The sequence below is a fragment of the Hippopotamus amphibius genome, chromosome 1, assembly GCF_030028045.1.
Source record: "Hippopotamus amphibius kiboko isolate mHipAmp2 chromosome 1, mHipAmp2.hap2, whole genome shotgun sequence".
NCBI lineage: Eukaryota > Metazoa > Chordata > Mammalia > Artiodactyla > Hippopotamidae > Hippopotamus > Hippopotamus amphibius.
Window position 1 is genome coordinate 35,616,008 of NC_080186.1, and position 18,915 is coordinate 35,634,922.

The 18,915-nt window shown below is 41.3% G+C and overlaps 1 protein-coding gene across 6 annotated transcripts in view; it reads left to right on the forward strand.

Moving 5' to 3' along the window:
* The window catches only part of ST3GAL3 (ST3 beta-galactoside alpha-2,3-sialyltransferase 3), a 220,692-nt gene that overhangs the window by 108,391 nt on the left and 93,386 nt on the right, over positions 1-18,915 (forward strand). For all 6 annotated transcript variants that reach the window (XM_057708223.1, XM_057708231.1, XM_057708239.1 and 3 more), the window contains one exon: positions 14,447-14,489. Coding sequence is in view for 3 of the 6 variants with exons in the window: in XM_057708239.1 (XP_057564222.1) it covers positions 14,447-14,489 (43 nt within the window). In the remaining 3 variants the exon portion in view is untranslated. The remainder of the gene's footprint in view (positions 1-14,446; positions 14,490-18,915) is intronic.

The window sequence follows — 18,915 nt, forward strand, 5'->3', positions numbered from 1 at the left end:
ATTTTTACAGTAAGCTCATGTTATTCCTACAACTGGGAAAAAGTTATTTTTGTGTGGAGGGAAGGACTGTGTCTGTGCTTAGTGGTTATCTGTACATATCTGCCCACTAGGTGGTAAGCTCCATGAAGTTTCAGATACAAACTGCAGAGTGAGCCATTTTTTCTCTTTCCCATCCCAGCTGCTCTTTTGACATACTGTCCCTCATAATCCTGCGGCTTAGCACAAGATGCCCTGGCATGGTCTAGACATACTTGATATCATGAATAGAGCATAATTTACTGCATGCCCAGCTCTAGACATCTGCTTTTTCTTCCCAGGACAGAAGAGAAATGGTGCATGACCTCTTCGCCTGCGTTGGGATGGGGCTTCTACCTACCAGTGGAGGTTCTATGCTCCATTGGCACCCCTTACCATCACAGCTGTGCTGTGGAGGGTGCATAGTCATGGGGGACCCTGTCTTACCAGGATCTCCTCACTAGGCCTCTCTCCTCCCCCACACCCACGTACACCCATTTGAGACTGGACTTCAGTTTGTGAACGTCTTACTTATTTTACTGGGTCAGTTAATTTAGTCCAGGTCAGTGAATTTTTCAGTGTTTATTTTATAAAACTGCTTTTCCTATTTTAGTCTGTCTTTGATTAATTGGTCCTACGGTATGATTTATTTTCCTGACTTGAGATGATGTGGGAGATGTTTGCACTTTGGCCAGCCCCTCTCGGGCCTCTGTGGGCTCCCATGGTTCATGTGTGGGCTCCCATGGTTCGTGGGGCAGGGGGTGGGAGGTAAGGGTAGATAATTGCTCTCATGGCAGTTCTCCTAACATGAGGGTCTGCTTTTCTTGTTTTCCTCTGAGAGTCAGTGTAGCGTAATGTGAAGAAGAGAAGATGGAGAGCCAGACCTGGGTTGGTTCAACAGCACCCAGCTGGCCCACGCCCTGGTTGGGGATCTTGAACATATTATTTCCTAAGACTCTGTTTCCTCCTCTGTAAAATGGAGAAAATACCCGCCTCATAGGGGTGGTAAGGGTCGAACTGAGAGTGTAGGTGAAAGTACTGAGAGCAGGACGAATTCACAGAAGATGCTCAATAAATAGCAGTTCCCTCAGTTCTTCCCTTGGTCTGGCATGTCCGAGAGTCCATTTGCAACTGTTGCCCACGTCGTCCTCCAGGCAAGCCAGGACACACGTTACTTACGTTTAGTGTGGCCGATGACTTTTACTGGAAGCTGTACAGTGCCTTTTCTTCAGAAAAGAGGGATCCGTTTTGGTTAGGATAGGTCCTCATTCCATTTACCCCTGTGCCCTTTGCACTGAGCCATTTATCACAGCTCAGAGACTGGAGCCAAAGACCACTTTAAAGAAGGTCTGGAGGCAGAGCTTCTTCTCTTATGTGTTTAGAATTTTCTTGCCCAAAGGCCTATCCTGCTTCTTGGCTTTTGTGCATTCTAATATGCATTCTAATATGAAGTGCTGCAGTTTTCTGATGGAATGAAGTCCATCTTTTTGTCCCATATACTAAACTTTATCTACTTTAATAATGTTCCTCAAACTGGCCTTCCTGGGAAATAGTCATCGTTGTCAATGACAGCAGTTATTTCATAAGCATCTGCTTTGTGCTAAGCACAGTGACAGCCCATGGGAATCTGTGGTGGCTGTTTACGATGCACAGTTGGCTCACGATGTGCACCTGTGTTCCCTGAAAGTCCATTTCGGGGCTCAGTGGCCTGAGAGTGGGGCTGGAGTAGGACACTTTCTTTTAGGGAGCTCCCCCTTCATCCTAGGATAGGATATCGCTGTGTACTTGTACTCCCAGCTATTTATACATGAGAGTGTAAGTAGAAAGTGATAATATTTGTACACCCTGCTAAGATAAACAGGAGGGTACTCAGGGTTTTTAAGCAGGGCATTGTGAAAACATTTATAATTTTCTTTACATTATAGAATTATTATGAGCAAAATGAAATACAAAGTGTTATGGAATGTACTAAATGTCAAATTGCTGTAAAACACAAAAATAAATATTTTTAAGTTTTTAAGTTAAAAGCTTGAGCTTTTTTCAACGTTTATTAACTTTTATCTCAGGGGTTTTGCCTCTCAGGCGGCCAGTTTTCATAAGGGTTCCATATATGCTTGAGAAGAATATGCACTCTTCACTTGTCAGATGTAAGGCACTCTGTATATCAGCTAGTTGAAATTTATTCATTGTTCTGTTCAGATCTCTGATTTCTTATTGATTTTGTGAGCCTGATTCTTCAGTGGTCTATGAGTTTCCCATTATGATGACAGGAGACCCATTGTATATTTCTCCTTGTAAGTTTATTAATTTTGCCTGATACAGGTATGTACACACTTTAGTGCATGGCCTCCTTTTGTTTTATGTCCAGTTTCTGAACCTTCTAGGAGTTTATATGGGTTCAGAACACCAATTTATTCCTTTGAAATGGCAATGGAAGAGTTAATGGTTAATTTCAAGGACTGTAAGCATCTGAACAGGAACTTTATGCATTCGCATGTCTAACTTGGTGCAGGTGCAGGAGGAGAAGAGCAGAGATTGGCATCAGTCATGCCACTTCCCACCTGGAGCCAGGCAAACAAAGGACACACATGCGCTCCTCCTTGGTCAGGGGTTTTTATAATGCTGGGCTTTCCAGCCTGGCCAAGGCAGGAAGCCTAAGCCACCAGACTAAGCATTTCTCCTTCACTGTGCAGCTGTGCCCTTGTGCTCTGACACCTGGGAGGAGGGTACCTTCAGGTGCTGAGAGAGCTGTACATCAGCACACATTGTGTCTGATGACTTGAGAGTCCCAGGGTCTTCTGTTCTTATTACAGATTTGGGATCAGTGGACTGCCGGTGAGACCTGGGCTTTACTGCCAGCTTCCCCAGAGTTGAATTGTCCCTGAAGAGTCGGTACACTCAAAATAGCATTTCCATTGTATAAGCTCAATTCACATGCTACTCAAGAACACATTTGTGAGATGCTCTGGGATGTGCAGCCTCACCCAAACCCAACAGTAAGAAGCTCTGCCGCTGTATCTCCAGAACATTATACCTGTGACTTCCTGATCACTTTCTATTCTGGTTTATATTTCCTAAAGATTATACTTAAGCTTTCCTGCTAGTCAGGGAACTCTGTGAGGAACTGTGCACAGTTTAGACCATCAGTAACAGCTTAGGAATATGTGGCATATTCAGTTAACAGCTTGTGAATATGAGAATAGAGTGCTTGTCAGATAAGATCTCTGGCTGAGTTGGAAATGGGGCAGTAACGGGTTACTCAGGAGCCTCAAGAAATCGTTGTGGAGAAGATTACGTTTTAGGCTTTTATTAATGACAGGTGAGAATTACCCAGACAAATCTGGAGTCATCAAAAAGGAACCCCGAAGTAAAGCCAGAAACTGAAGTTAGGGAAGAGTACCTAAGAAGAGCCAGGGCAAGCTCTCCATAGGCAGGCGACTTTGATATAATCAGCTGGATGGGCTGGGAGCCAAAAATGGCCAGAGCAAGAGAAGCACTACTGTAAAAGGTGGTCAGGTTAGTGACTGGGAGAGTCAGCAAGAGGCGGAGGAGGACGAAGAATCAGGTCTTAGGATTGCTCACTAGATCCTCTTAGTCACTTGGTCACATTCATTCTTCCATTCATTCAACATATGTGTGGAACACCAACAATGCCAGACCCTATATTAGGTGCTAGAGATATAGATACATGCAGTTAGGATTATTTATTGTAAGCAGCAGAATCTGACCCTGACTTGAGAAAGAAGTTTACTGTAAGAACATGGGTACCCACAGAGTCAAAACCAAACAGCCAACCCTCAGAAAGAACATCAAGGGCAGTGCTGGGAATCTAGATTGGACCTAGTGGTCCTTCTCTTTAGCACGCTACTTTTCTCCCTGCCATCACTCAGCTTGCAAGAGAAGGAGTCCAACCAACCTAGCTTTTGTCAATTGCCCACACTTTGTACAGGCAAATCCCATTGATAGTCTTACCACTTGCCTGCCATGGCTGAAGGGTAGTTCCCTGAAAGAAATTCAAGGGGGTTTTTTCTAAAAGAGGATAGAAACAACAGATATGCACTACAGACTCTTGAGCAAATTAGCAGAACTGCATTAAGTTCTACAAGTTTGGTGGAGAGTACAGATAAGGGGACACTTAGGCTAACGGTTTAGATCAGAGTAGGGGTTGTCATTCATCATTCATTTATCATGCCAAGCACAACGTTAGGTGAATACTTAGAACTTCTAGTCTAGTGGAGGAGAGCCACCAGTCAAATAGTCTGATAAATGTGTAATAACATTTGTATAAGAGAGCAATTGCTATGAGGGCACGTGAGTACACTGTGTGAAAGGAGCATGTAGGAAGGGCACAAGCCAGACAGGAGGGTCAAGGAATACTCTTCTAAAAGAGTATGTTTGGGAACTTCCCAGGTGGTCCAGTGGGTAAGACTCCACGCTCCCAATGCAGAGAGGCTGGGTTTGATCCCTGGTGGGGGAACTAGATCCCACATGCATGCCGCAACTAAAGTCCACACACCACAACTAAGAATTCTGCATGCCACAACTAAGAAGTCTGCGTGCCACAACTGAGTCTACATTTCTCAAGTAAGGAGCCCGCATGCCATAACTATGAGCCTTCATGCCACACTAAAAGATCCTGCATGCCGCAGCTAAGACCTGGTACAGCCAAAATAAATAAAATAAATATTAAAAAAGGAATAAATAAATAAAATTTCTAAAAAAAATAAAAATAAGTAAGAGAGTACGTTTGAACTAGAGCCTAAAAGATGAGCAGGAATTAACCAAATAAAGAGATGAGGACATATTTCAGGCAGAAAGAACTGCTTCTAAGAAAAAGGCCTATGTTGAGAGAACTCATGGATTGTTCAGGGAACTGAGAGAAGGCCAAAATGACCAGAGCACAGTGTCCTAGAGAGAAGACAGTACAAGACAGAGCCAGAAAGTTAGGTAAAGGGCAAATCATGAAGATCCTTGTGGTACCACAAAAACGTCTATTAGATTTAGCTTTGGTGACAGCTGTATCTTGAAGGATGGGTGGAAATTTACCAAGTCAGCAAGGAGAGTGAGAGCATTACAGTTGAGGGAACATAATCTGCAATAGGTCTCAGGCATGAAGGCTGCCTGGAGGGGGTGGCAGAAGATGGGGCTGGGAAGACAGAGACAGATTACATGGTTGCTGCATGGCCTAAGCAACAGTGAAGGCTCCAGCAAAAGCAGTGACCATGGTAGAGTGAGGAGGATCTGTATTTAGAAATGAGAGAAGTAGGGCACACCAAAAATTTTATTCTTGAGGCACTGAATGGTAATGCCATTACCTAAGAAACAAAACAGGGCTGGGGCAGGGAGCAGGTGAAGATAAGTCTGATTTGCAGCATTCTGAGTTTGAGGTGACTGTGGGTCATTTAGGGGCAATGTGTAGGAAATAACCCATGTGAAAAGGGGTTGGAGATGATATTTTAAGTGAAGAGAAAAGCAGGCATGAAGGCCTGGAAGTGGTAAAGATACTTTGGAGGAAAATAAAGTAGTTCAGTCTGGCTGAAGCATAGAAAGTGGCAGGGGCAGGGTGAGGTGATGCAGGGAGTCAAAAAGTGAACTTGGGGTGGTCACTGGGGCCAGATCATGAAGGCCCTTGTAAACTAAGAGACTGGGATTTATTCTGAGAACAGTAGAAGCCTTTCACATGTTTTAAGCAGAGTTATGACATAAGCATATTTATCTTATAGAAAGATAGCTCTGATTACAGCATGGAGAATCCATTAGAAAGGGACAAGACAGGATGCAGGGAAACCTGGTAGAAGGCCGTTCATAGTAACCAAGGTGCGAAGCGAAGCTGGCTTAGTCAGGGATGGGAGAAGTGGAGAAAAGTAAGTGGATTTGAGACCCATATAGAAGAAGAAATTAAAAGGACATGGTCGATGACGGGTGCTGCCTTAGAGGGCCGGGACGGGGAGGGTGGGGGGGAGTCGCGGGAGGGAGGGGATATGGGGATATGTGTATAAATACAGCTGATTGACTTTGGTGTATCTCATAAGCTGGTACAAGGGTGTAAAGCAATTATATTCCAATAAAGAGCTTAAAAAATAAAAAAAATTTTAAAAAAGGACATGGTATTTAATTAAATGAAATAAGAGAGAAGCAGGAGTCAAGGAATTCTCTCAGGTTTCAAGCTTGGGCAGCTGGGTGAAAAGTGGTACCATTCATCAAGGTAGAGAATACAGGAGGAGCTTGTGCATGTGTGAGGGTGGTAAAATGAACTCTGTGTGAGGCAACCTGAGTTTCAGGTAACTGTAGAATATCCAAGTGGAGATGCCAGCTGGATACACAAGTCTGGAGCTCAGGAAGAGAGGGTTGGGCAGGAATGAGAGATTTGGTTTGGGTGCAATGGAAAGATCATTGGGCAGGCTAAACTGAATAGTTAAGAAAGGTGAAGTCTAGACCAGATAAGGAAAAAGTGAAGCAAGGAGGAAAAACAACTGAAAAATAGGCAAAATATGTGAAAAAAAATTTTTTTTCAAACATTGAACAGTAGGCAGCACAGGACCTTGGTCTTTAAAAGAAGGGAAGCAAATGGGATTAGCTCTATAATTGCCCAAGCTAATGGCCTGGACAGGATTTCTAGACCACAGCACAGAGAAGGAGAACCCAAACAGAACCCAGGAGTCTTCCTAAGAGAAAACAGAGTTGAGAATTTGAGGAGACCAAGGCAGCCAGAATTCATGGGCAGAATACCAGAGAGGAGAGAGCTGCACACAGAGAGTACACTGGAGATTTGCTGAGGACTGCTTGGACTCCTCAGCTGATTAAAGCGCTTGTGTGAGGAAATGACTAGAGGCCAGGGAAAGAACCACTGGAAAGGAGCAGGCAGAGTAATCTTTATAGCTCACGCAGGGCTGGGAATAGTGAGGAAATTTCATAATACATGGGGCATCACATAGCAAGCTCAGAAGGGTATTGCCTTAGCAGTGGGGCAAAATTAGCCCTAAAGTCCATTTTTGCCTCTAACCTAATCCTACAAAGCTTAAAAGCAAGGCTAGAAAGGATCAAACTATTTCTAAATAATTAAATAGCACTTCAAAAATACTTAGGGAATGCACAAATATCCTGCATCCAATAAGGTAAAATTCACATGGCTGGCATCAGGTCAAGAATGACTAGGCTGCACTTCTTATACTAACAATGAACTATCAGAGAGCAAAATTAAGGAAACAATTCCATTTACCATCACATCAAAAAGGATAAAATACCTAGGAATAATACTCGAAAAACTGTAAGATACTGATGAAAGACATTGAAAACAATGCAAACTGATGGAAAGATATACCATGTTGAAAGAATTAATTGGAAGAATTAATATTATGAAAATGACCATACTACCAAAGGCAATCTACAGATTCACTGCAATCCCTATCAAAATACCAGTGGCATTTTTCACAGAATTAGGGCAAATAATTTTAAAATTTGTATGGAAACAGAAAAGACCCCAAATAGCCAAAACAATTTTGAGAAAGAACAGAGTTGGAAAAATCATGTCCCCTGACTACAGGCTATACTGCAGAGCTACAGGAATCAAAACAGTAGGGTCCTGGCACAAAACCAGACACATAGATCAATGGAGCAGAATACAGAGCCCAGAAATAAACCCATGCACTTATGGTCAATTAATCTATGACAAAGGAGGCAAGGATATACAATGGAGAAAAGAAAGCCTCTTCAATAAGTGGTGTTGGGAAAACTGGATAGCTACATGTAAAAGAATGAAATTAGAACATTCTCTAATACCATATACAAAAATAAACTCAAAATGGATTAAAGACTTAAAGGTAAGACTGGATACTATAAAACTTCTAAAGGAAAACATAGGCAGAACACTTTTTGACATAAATTGTAGTGGAATTTTTTTTGATCTGTCTCCTAAAGCAAAGGAAATAAAAACAAATGGAACCTAATAAAACGTAAAGGCTTTTGCACAGCAAAGGAAACCACCAACAAAATGAAAAGACAACCTACTGAATGGGAGAAAATATTTGTAAGTGGTATGACAAATCAGGGATTAATATCCAATATATATAAACAGCTCACAAACTCAAATTCAAAAAAAAAAAAATGACCTGATTAAAGAATGGACATAAAACCTAAATAGGCATTTTTCCAAAGAGGATGGGCAGATGGCCAACAGGCACAATGAAACCTCACTAATTATTACAGAAATGTAAATCAAAACCACAATGAAGTATCACCTCACATTGGTAAAAAAGGCTATCATCAAAAAGTCTACAAATAATAAATGCTGGAGAAGGTATGGAGAAAAGGGAACCCCGCCTACACTGTTGATGAGAATGTGATCTCACTCCTGGACATATATGATCTAGTGATCTCACTCCTGGACATATATCTGGACAAAACTATGATTGGAAAAGATACATGCACCCCAGTTTTCATTGCAATAGCCAAGACATGGAAGCAACCTAAATGTCCATTGACAGATGAGTGAATAAAAAAGATGTGGTACATATATACAATGGAATATTACTCAGCCATAAAAAAGAATGAAATAATGCCATTTGCAGCAATGTAGATGGACCAAAAGATTATCATACTAAGTGAAGTAAGCCAGACAGAGACAAATATCATATGATAACGCTTACATGTGGAATCTTAAAAAAAAAAAAGATGCAAATGTACTTACTGCAAAACAGAAATAGACATAGAAAGCAAACATGGTTACCAAAGAGGAAAGAGGGGGAGGGATAAATTAGGAATTTGGGATTAACATATACATACTACTACATATAAAATAGATAACCAGCAAGGACCTACTGTATAGCACAGGCAACTATACTCAATATTTTGAGTATATAGGGAACTATACTCGATATATATATTCTTTTTCAGGTTTTTTTCCTTTAAGGTTATTACAATATTTTGTAATAGTAATTACAAAAATTTTGTATAGTAATTAGGTTACTATAATAGCCTATTATATATATATGTATATATATAAAGTAATATATATAACTGAATCACTGTGCTGTACACCTGAAACTAATACAACATTGTAAATCAACTATACTTCAATAAATTAAAACAAAAAAAAAAGAATGAAATTTTGCCATTTGTAACATGGTTGAACTTGGAGGGTGTTATGCTAAGTGAAATAAGTCAGGTAGAAAAAGACAAATACTGTATGATATGACATGTGGAATTAAAAAATACAACAAACTAGTGAATATAACAAAAAAGAAACAGACTCACAGATACAGAGAACAAACTAGCGGTTATTGGGGGGGGAGCAGGACAATATAGGGGTAGGGGATTAAGAGGTACAAACTATTATGTATAAAATAAGGTACAGGGATATTATTGTACAGCACAGGGAATATAGCCAATATTTTACAATAACTATAAATGAAGTATAACCTTTAAAAATTGTGAATCACTATATTATACACATGTAACATATAATATCGTACATCAGCTATACTTCAATTAAAAAAAGAAAAAAAAGAATGACCAGACTGTTCAGAAAAGCATGAAAACACAACCCATATGAGGAGAAAAAACAATTGATAGAAACTGGCCTAGAGATGACACAAATGATGGAATTTGTAGGCAAAGACATTGAAACATATTCCATATCTTCAAGAAGGTGGAAGAAAGCATAAGAAAATTAAGGAAAGGCATGTAAGGTATAAAAAAGAAACTTAGAGGTGAAAAAATAGTGTTTGAGAAGAAAAATATACTCAGTGCATAAATGACAAATTAGACACTGCAGAAGAAAAAGTAGTGAACTGTAAGATATATCAATAGAAATTATCCAAAATGAAATACAGCACGAAAAATTGCTGGAAACCAATGAACAGTGTCAGTGAGTGGTGGGACTTCAAGCAGCCTGATACATGTGTAATCAAAGCCCCCACAGGAGAGGGGAGGATAGAAAAATTTCAGAGGAAATAACAGCCAAGATATTTTCGTTTGATTAAAACTATAAATCCACAGATCCCAGAAGCGCAGTGAACCCCAAACACAAGAAAAATGGTGAAAACTACACCACAGCACATCATAATCACTCACTTCTCACTATCCACGGGTACTTGGCATTTGAGAGGAAAGGCAGCCTCCCCTTGAGAGCCACAGGAAAAGCCAGGTCTTGCAGGGCAGAGCCAGGCTTCAGGCTTCAGTCTGCCAGGAGATAGAGGGAAGTAAGCCAGGTAGTTGGCATAGGGAGTCCAGAAGTCATTACGAGAAAGATTTAAAGAGAAGATTGGCCAAGGAAGAAAAAAACTGTAGCAGAATGGACGAGGATGAGAGGGAAAAAAAGTCCGTGGCCCATTTTAACAGTGGTTATACCAATTGCAGCCCTTCCCGGGGAGTTTTGCCATTAGGAGCAGAGAGGCTGGGTCTCATCCTCTTTTCAGTGGCAGAACTGAAGTTATGGCCTGTGAGTTGCTGCTGGCCATGTGTCCTGACTCAGGAAGAAGGCTAGTCGGGGAGAGTAAAGCTAACCAAGGGAGGCCTGCTGGCATTCCAGTCACTTTCCGTCATCTCTGAAGCCCTGTGCACCCTGGCCCTTCCCACGCTTTGCTTATGTGAACCGCCGAATCACCGTATTTGCCTAAATTAGTGCCCCCAGTATGCTGAACATGCAGGAAACATCAGGAGATAATCACAGCCACTTTCATTGGTCTCTCTCTGGCCCCTTAAGATATTTTGAGTGTGGGAGGTCCAGAGACTTTTTCGGTACCTCTGAGGTAGTAGAAATCCCATGGTCACATCAAGTCACCAATTCCAAAATTAGTAGTCGGAGCTTTCAGTTTGCTCAGAGCTGCAGTGACTTCCCCTCTCCACACAGGGCTTAGAACCAGCAGTGCTGACCCAGGGAGGGAATGTGCCCTGCTTGTCCTTCTCCTTCTGCTTGTCCCCCAGTTGCTGGCTGCGGTTTCGGACCTCTCTGGAATTGGTGGGGGAGAGAGAATGGGCAATGAAGACACAAGATAGTGTCGGCATTCCCTGAACTGGCAAGTGTGTAAAGCTGACTCTTGTGGGGTGCTCCTGTAGACATTTTGGAGAACCCTCCAGCTGGGGACCTCTCCTCTGCAGGTCCCCTGATGTGGGTAATGCACTTGCCAAAGCCTTGTCACTCACTCCTTCTGTAGCTCCTGGGACTCCTGGTGTCTGCTCTTGCTTCTGTCTGCTGAGGACCTGTCAGCCTGCTGGGCAGAGCTTTAGGAAAGGACCTATCAATAAAACAACCCTACACTAGCTTATTCATGCATCCTTTTCTGCAACAAATTCCGGGAGCTCAGGCCAGTTCCCACGCAGCTCTATCCTTTGCAGCCAGTGCATCTTGTGTCCTTTATATTTCTCAGGTAGAAGTCAGGCACCTGGCGGCCCACTGTGTTCCCCATTCTTTTTTTTTTTTTTCTTTTTTTCTTTTTTTTTATTTGTGTGTTCCCCATTCTTTAAGGGTCATATGTTAAGCTTCCCTCACCAGGCTTGAGTAAGAGCCAAGTACTACCCATTCTGCCCTTTAAGGAAGGTGGAGTTCATAACGCTGCTCTCTACAAAGACATTCTTCAAGGCCTCTCTCACTTAATCTCTCACAGCCACTTTTGTACTTGATGTTGGGAGAGGCTTTAGAATGAAGTAACAAGTTTTCAGATATTTCCTTGGAAAATCTGCATCTTAGTCTAGCAACTTACTTCAGTGTCTGAAACTTATCATCCTAGAGGCTTGGCTGAAACCATCTTAGCATCCTGTTAGAATATGACTTGGATTTATGACCACTGTAACCAAATAATCCTGATAAGAACAGTTAACAAGTATTTATTAAGCATGTAATGCATGCGGCCACAAAAGAGAAATGCCTGCAGCCCTCCTGAGCTGCTGGTGTAGGACAGAGTTTACAAACTGCTAGCCTGCTGCCTGAATCCTGTCCATGGACATACTTTGGTCAATCCTTATAATCTTTATTTTTTTCTTGAATCTATTGCCAGTATTTACAAATTAAGGAATTTTACCTTAAGAAGATTCCTGGCTTTAAAAAAAAAAACACAGAAGATGTGGTAGCGCCAGTCCTGCATTGCTGCCCGGCATAGTTAACTGGAGGTGATGGAGGCTGCCCCCTTCCATAGGAGGGACTCCATTCCCTCTTGGCTCTGTGACCTGAAGCCAGTGTCAGTTGCCATTTATCATCATTGGGCTCATGCAGTTACCTTTTCTTAAATTAAGGACTAAAGTGAAATATTTCTGGCACTCGTTTCTTAACAAAAGAGAAAAAAACAACAGATAGTCCAAAAGAGCCATGAAAGGGAGGGACGTAATTGATTTAGAAATACAACGTGTTCTTACGTGTTTAATGTGCAGTGTGTGTGCATATGTGTGTGTGTAAAACACAACTTAAGATGCCATTGGAAAATAACCCATAAATATAATCATGGTTAAGTATACAAAAATATGTAGTGAGAAAAAGACACTTCAACAGGATTTGTTTTTAGTACAACTAAAATAAGTCGTGTGATTTGTTGCAGGGGGCGTTACATTCTCCCACTTCCCTGGTTTATGTTATGTTCTTACTTGACCCCTGACGTTTCAGTTTGCAACAAGGGGAAAACATTCTCTGGCCTCTCTGGAGGGAATCAGCCAAAATGTGGATTCATTGTATGTCCAAGGGAATCTCAGCTCGGATCTGAGAAGGAGTAAGGGGATAGTTTCCCCAAAAGGTTATGGCCACTTGGAGAGAAAGCAGCAGGTGTTGGCAAGTTAATGAGGTTTTCTTTTTCATGGAATGATAAAATAGGATTGTTGAAAGAGTATTCAACTTTGAAACTAACTCTTTTGGCAAATTTTGTTTTCAGTTTATTTTTAAATTGAAACCTTATTAATTTTTATAAATTCCTTATATATTAAGCAAAGTCTCTTATCCATTTATCCAAATTAGAGCAAATCCAGAATTATTTTGAGGAAAGGCTTTCCCTTGCCCACGTGCATTCTCTTGGAAGGCAAACCTTCTGTTTAGTTTTGTGTCCTAGTTGGTATATCTTCAGTTTTAAGAAGAGGAATTTTTCTCTCCCTGCAGCTCTGCTGCTTATGAAAGTGCACAGTCTGGCCTTAACTGGCCTTGCAGAGTGGCTCCTGTGAGGCTCCTGTCAGTGTGTGTAATTTCCCTCTTTTGGCCATTCATTGCTTATTAAAGACTGAGTTCTTTGAAAGCTGTGCTGCTTTCAGACAGTTGTTTGGTCTTAGTATTCTGTTTTATCCTCAGATTAAGCCAGGCCAATTGAGAACTGCATTCCTAGACCACCTCATTTTGACATAGCCACTCTACACACACACACACACACACACACACACACACTTTGCAATCATTGAACAAAGCTATATGAAACAATCTTCTGACACTTCCTATCATTTCTTTATACAAATATTTTTGAGGACACAGAGGAAACTTCCCTAAACTCTTCATATCAGGAAGAGCTGGTATTCTGGATTATCCTGGTTTATTTTATGGACACTGTAAACCATTATAACAGTGTTTTACATTTAGTTTATTCTGTGAGAAATCTTGGGGATATATCTGGAATCCTCTTCCAGCAAGCACGTAAAATCTTAGGACGTCTGCTTTTGGTAGTATTCTCTTGGCTGCTTTTTGTTATTTTTCCTATGCTTATTTCCCTTTTGCCTACAAGATTTTTTAAAAGAGTTCTTTTTTAAAATCTTGTACCTTATAGAGTTTTGTAAAACTGCTTCAACTTTATTTTAGAATGAGGCAAAATATAGAGAAATTAAGTACAATATTAATCATTTATCATTTGTTACAAACATATTACCAATTTGTTTTTAGATTTCATTTTTTATTAGAATATAATTACAATGTTTTGTTCATTTCTGCTGTACAATGAAGTGAATCAGCTATATTTAGATTTCATTTTAAATATCCTGTCTCTCATGAAGTCCGACCTGTTGCTTCTTTGTGAGTGTCATGAAGAGGATCATTGCCGTGGATTTGAGAACCCCTTGGCTGCCATATTTTCACCCCATAGTTAACACGACTGATTCAGCATAAATCTTAGAGCTTATAGCTTAGAGGAAGCAGAGGTTGCCTCTGACCCTCTTACTTCCCCAGGGGTCCCATTTTGTGGCTGACTAAATTTCAGTTTCAAGTGCCACATTTGAACAGAAAGGCAGTTATATATGTTAGCATAGGAGTGGTTGGCCTATAAGGCCTGGGAAATACCTGACATTGAACCTGGTCCTTCATAAGACAGGTGTTCAGCAAGAGTTTGGTGACTTAAATTTACTTGTGGCTTATATGTTTGGATCTGGAAGCAGCCGCCTGCCCCTGTGGTCTGGGTCTGGGTTGGGGAGTGCAATCTGCTAGTGTCAGCAGTGGCTTGACGTCAGTGACATTTTCTGCTTTACTTTTCTTTTTCAGAGTATGATCGATTGGGCTTCCTCCTGAAGTTGGACTCTAAACTGTGAGTAGAATGAGACAGTTCCTTGACTCTGTTGCAGAGAGGTCTATGAGACCTGGAGGCCAGCCTCAAAGGGCCAGCTCTCATCACCCCTGTGGTTGTTGGGGGATCCCTGGGGCCTCTGTCCTCAGTCTGTCAGCTGAAGGACACATTAGAGCACGCTACAGTCTGCAGGGGCCTGGAGAGGAAGAGATTGTGGGTGCAAAACATAAGGCCTTAGATATGGCTGGCATAGACAGCTCATTACTGAAGGAGCCACCGCCAGGAATTTGAAGGACAAGGAGGAAAGTCTTCTGCTGCAGAGTGGAAGATGACCGAGTCACAGCAGGAGGCAGTGCAAAGCCTTCCAGAGATGCTGTGCAGCCAGGCATGCAAAGCCTTCTGTGCTCAGGCTTCCTCCCTGCTTTAACTCCTGCCTCTCTCCCACAGGTAGATCCTCCCTTTCCCTCTACCCTTGTACATGTGTGTTATCTGTGTCTGAAACCCCCTTTCCTTGCTTGTTCACTAGGAAAACTTAAAGTCCACCTCCTTCCTATACAGAATTCTCTCTTCCTCTGCTTCCTGTGAATTTTCTACCTCTGACACCCACTATCTCATTATACTATAATTAACTGTGTAATAGTTATTAACTTATTAAGAGCACAGGCTCGGAGCCAGGCCATGCTTGGTTCAAATCCCAGATTGACATTTACTTTCTTTGTGATTTGGGGCAGACCACTTAACCACTCTGAGCCTCAGTTTCACCTGTAACATGAGGACATCAGTATACCTACCTCACAGGGTTGTTGTAAGGATTGAATTGAAATGGTGAATTCACAGGGGCTTTCAAATAAATATCTAATTCTTTCAGAGTCCTTCCCTGTTCTGGCCGTCTCGGTTTCCCTAGCACCCAGGCAGTGCTGGCATATGTTTGTGAGGTGCTCAGTAAACACTGAACACATGGCTGCATGGATGGCTGCAGGGCTGCACGGATGACAGGTGGATGCCTGTGTGCTTCCCTTATAAGGCTGTGCTGCCTGGAGATTGGGCTCTATGCACTCTGTGTTCTGCCCTGCACAGGACCCCTCACATGGTGGATGTGCAGTAAATGGTTACAGAGCTGCCTGTGGCTCCTTTCTGTGGTTAGTCATCTTTGTACACCTCTGCCCCTGTCCTGTACCAGACAGATGTGAAAGGTCAGAATTGTGTCTCTTTCCTTGCTCTCTTGCATGAGGCCTTGACCACAGCTGCTTCTGATGGTGATGGCTGCACCTACACACAAGACAGAAAACCCAGGGTTATTTGGCTTTCCCACTGAATTGTCTGGCATCTAACCCCCTCTCCTGGCATCTGGCTTCTTGGCTGTGGTGCCTCATATTATGAGTTCAGGTGTTGTAATTCTCCCAGCTTTTGTACATCATGGAGGCAGCCACGAGAGAAGAACGGTCTGTTCTGTTTACCAAACTAGTATAGAGATGTCAGCCACGCATTAACATCTAGGGAATAGGGCTTGATTATGCTAGAAATCCACAGGCTTCACCCTTAGAAAATTCTTAATTTAGTGCTCTGGGCAAAAAACAAATCAAGCATAAGCTGTAAGCAAGTGAAATGCCACCAGAACGGAAGAGATGTAGTAATTTACCAAGTCAAATCACATTGATGAGCAAAAGACATGTTATCCAGGACATGTTAACTATAGTATTTAAACTGTCATCAGCAGTGTAAGGAGGGGAGTTAGGAGGACACTCCTGCCCTGCTGTCCTGAAGTTGGGTGGTGCATAGTAAGCTGTTGTATAGCTTTCTTTGTGTACCAGGCTAGTTCCATAAAACATTTGCGTCAGCTTGGTCTTTAGCCCAGGGAATTAGCTTGGCCTCATTAGATTTAACTCACAGGTTAAGGTACAAGCTAGAACTTTCCTGCCTCTTACTGCAAAGGCTTTTCCAATCCAATGCTATCTTCAGAACAAAGCACAGATACATGGGAAAGATTTTTACCTGCTTTCAGGAAGAAGTTTCCAAGTTAAGGATTCTGGTTTCTGGAGGTGATTCCTTAGCAATATTCAGATCTCCCCTTATGAAATCTTTCTTTGCTGTATTGTGTTCCATTTCTGATGTATAGGAAAGGACATGAACTTGGATCAGAACTGGGTTTGAATTCTGCCCCTTCTACTTAGAATTATGTGACCTTAGATAATTCATTTTAGCTTTCTGAATTACAGTTTTCCCTTGTGAAAAACATAGATGATAATACCCATTTCCTAAGGATTTTATGAGGAATAAAAGGAAGTGTTCTATGAGTAAATAAACAAATATAGGAATTTCTTTTTATTTATCTTGATTGGATTCATTTAGCTTCTGTAGTATAAGAATTCATATGTTCTGGAAAATGTTCAGCTATTATCTCTTTAAATATTGCCTCTGCCCATTCTCTATCTACTCCTCTTCTGAAACTCTGATTAAGTGTTAGACCTTCTCATTCTAGCCTCCAGGTCTACTAACTTCCACATTTTCCATCCTTTGATCCTTTCTGCATTGAACTGGAACCTCAAAGGACTCAACATAAGGATAAACTAGAACTAAACCTGTACCTCTAAACCAGAACTGCAGGAAAGGTTGCCAGAGCTCTGAGCAGATCGGGGCAATAAGTCAATAAAAAAAAAAAAGAAAGAAAAACTTGATATTCACAGCCAGAGCTCTCATCACTCAGGTGATCCACAGAACCTCAAGCTATGAACTCTTTCTAAGGTATTCCAGACTGGCAGTGCCTCCAAGCTCCTGGCAGAAGCAAATGCAGTCCCTCTCTGGAGGAAGATATGAATTCCTCATGAATAACTTTTCCAGGAAATGAGCAGCTCACACTAAAAAATAACTAAGCACACAAGGAAACGACTCCATTAGAGAGAGCCATGAACAACAACAGACAACAGAGGGGGACCCACAAAAACTTCTGAAATTGGAATTACCAGACACAGTTTATAAAGCAAATAGATATACTATATTTAAGGAAAGAAAGATAAGATTGAACTATGTACATGTAATAGGGAACTATAAAAAGCAAAATATTAGATTGGAAAAACAAAACTTACAGAATTGAAAAATACAGTGACCAAAATTAAAAATTCATCAGAAGGATTTAGCAACAGATTAGATACAACTGAAGACAGAATTAGGGAACTGGAAGCTAAGTCAGAAGAAATGACCTATAACAGGGTTGGCCTGCTCTTTTTGTAAAGAGTCAAACGGTCAATATTTCTGAGTTTGGGGGGCTTTGCTGTCTCTGTCACAACTACTCATCTCTGCTGCTGTAACATGAAAGCAGCCATAGACAGCACATAGATAAATGAGTATGGCTGTAGCTATATTCCAACAAAACTTTATTTATGGACACTGAAATTTTATTTATTTTTTATGTATTTTTAATTTTTTTAATAAATTTATTTATTTATTTTTGGCTGCGTTGGGTCTTTGTTGCTGTGTGCGGGCTTCCTCTAGTTGCTGCTAGCAGGAGCTACACTCCGTTGTGGTGCTCGGGCTTCCCATTGCAGTGGCTTCTCTTATTGCAGAGAATGGACTCTAGGCGCACAGGCTTCAGTAGTTGTGGCGCATGGGCCTAGTTGCTCCACGACATGTGGGATCTTCCCAGACCCGGGATCGAACCATGTCCCCTGCATTGGCAGGTGGATTCTTAACCACTGCGCCACCAGGGAAGTCCCTGAAATTTTAATTTCACATAAATTTTATGTTGTTAAATATTATTCTTCTAATTTTTAAACCAACCATTAAAAATATAAAAGACATTCTTAACTCACCAACCATACAAAAAACAGATAGTGGGTCAGATTTGACTCACGAATCATACTTAGCTGGCCCTTCACTAAGAATGCAGCACAGATACATCTGCACAGGAAGTGCCTCCCCACCCTGGTGTTTTCTGTTCTTGAAATCCTATTACAGTTGACCCTTGAATGTTTACACTGCAGTGTATCTGGATATTTTTCAACAGCACACACTACAGTACCACACGATCAGTGATTGGTTGAATCTGAGCATGCAGAATCGTGGGTATGGAGGAACTGCGTGTACGAAGGGCTGACCATAAGTTATATGCAGATTTTTGACTGCGTGGAGGGTCAGCACCCCTAATAACGTTGTTGTTCAAGGGTCAACTGTTTATAGAAATACACTTAAAATAATCTCCATATCCAGTGATACTCCAAAAATCTGGAAATAGTTGTCTTAGATTTTTTTGGTCTTCATTATATTCTTTTAATTATGTCTTTGTGAACTAAATGGTTTCTATTTCCTTTGAGAATCCCCTGCTACTTGTGTCTTCATGACAAAAATCACTTGTCAGTGCTATGAAAATTATTCAGAATAGTTACAGACAGTGAGCTATGAAAAACCTTGTCTTTTAACTGCAAGCTCTGTTGTTCAGGAGGGCAGTATTTTT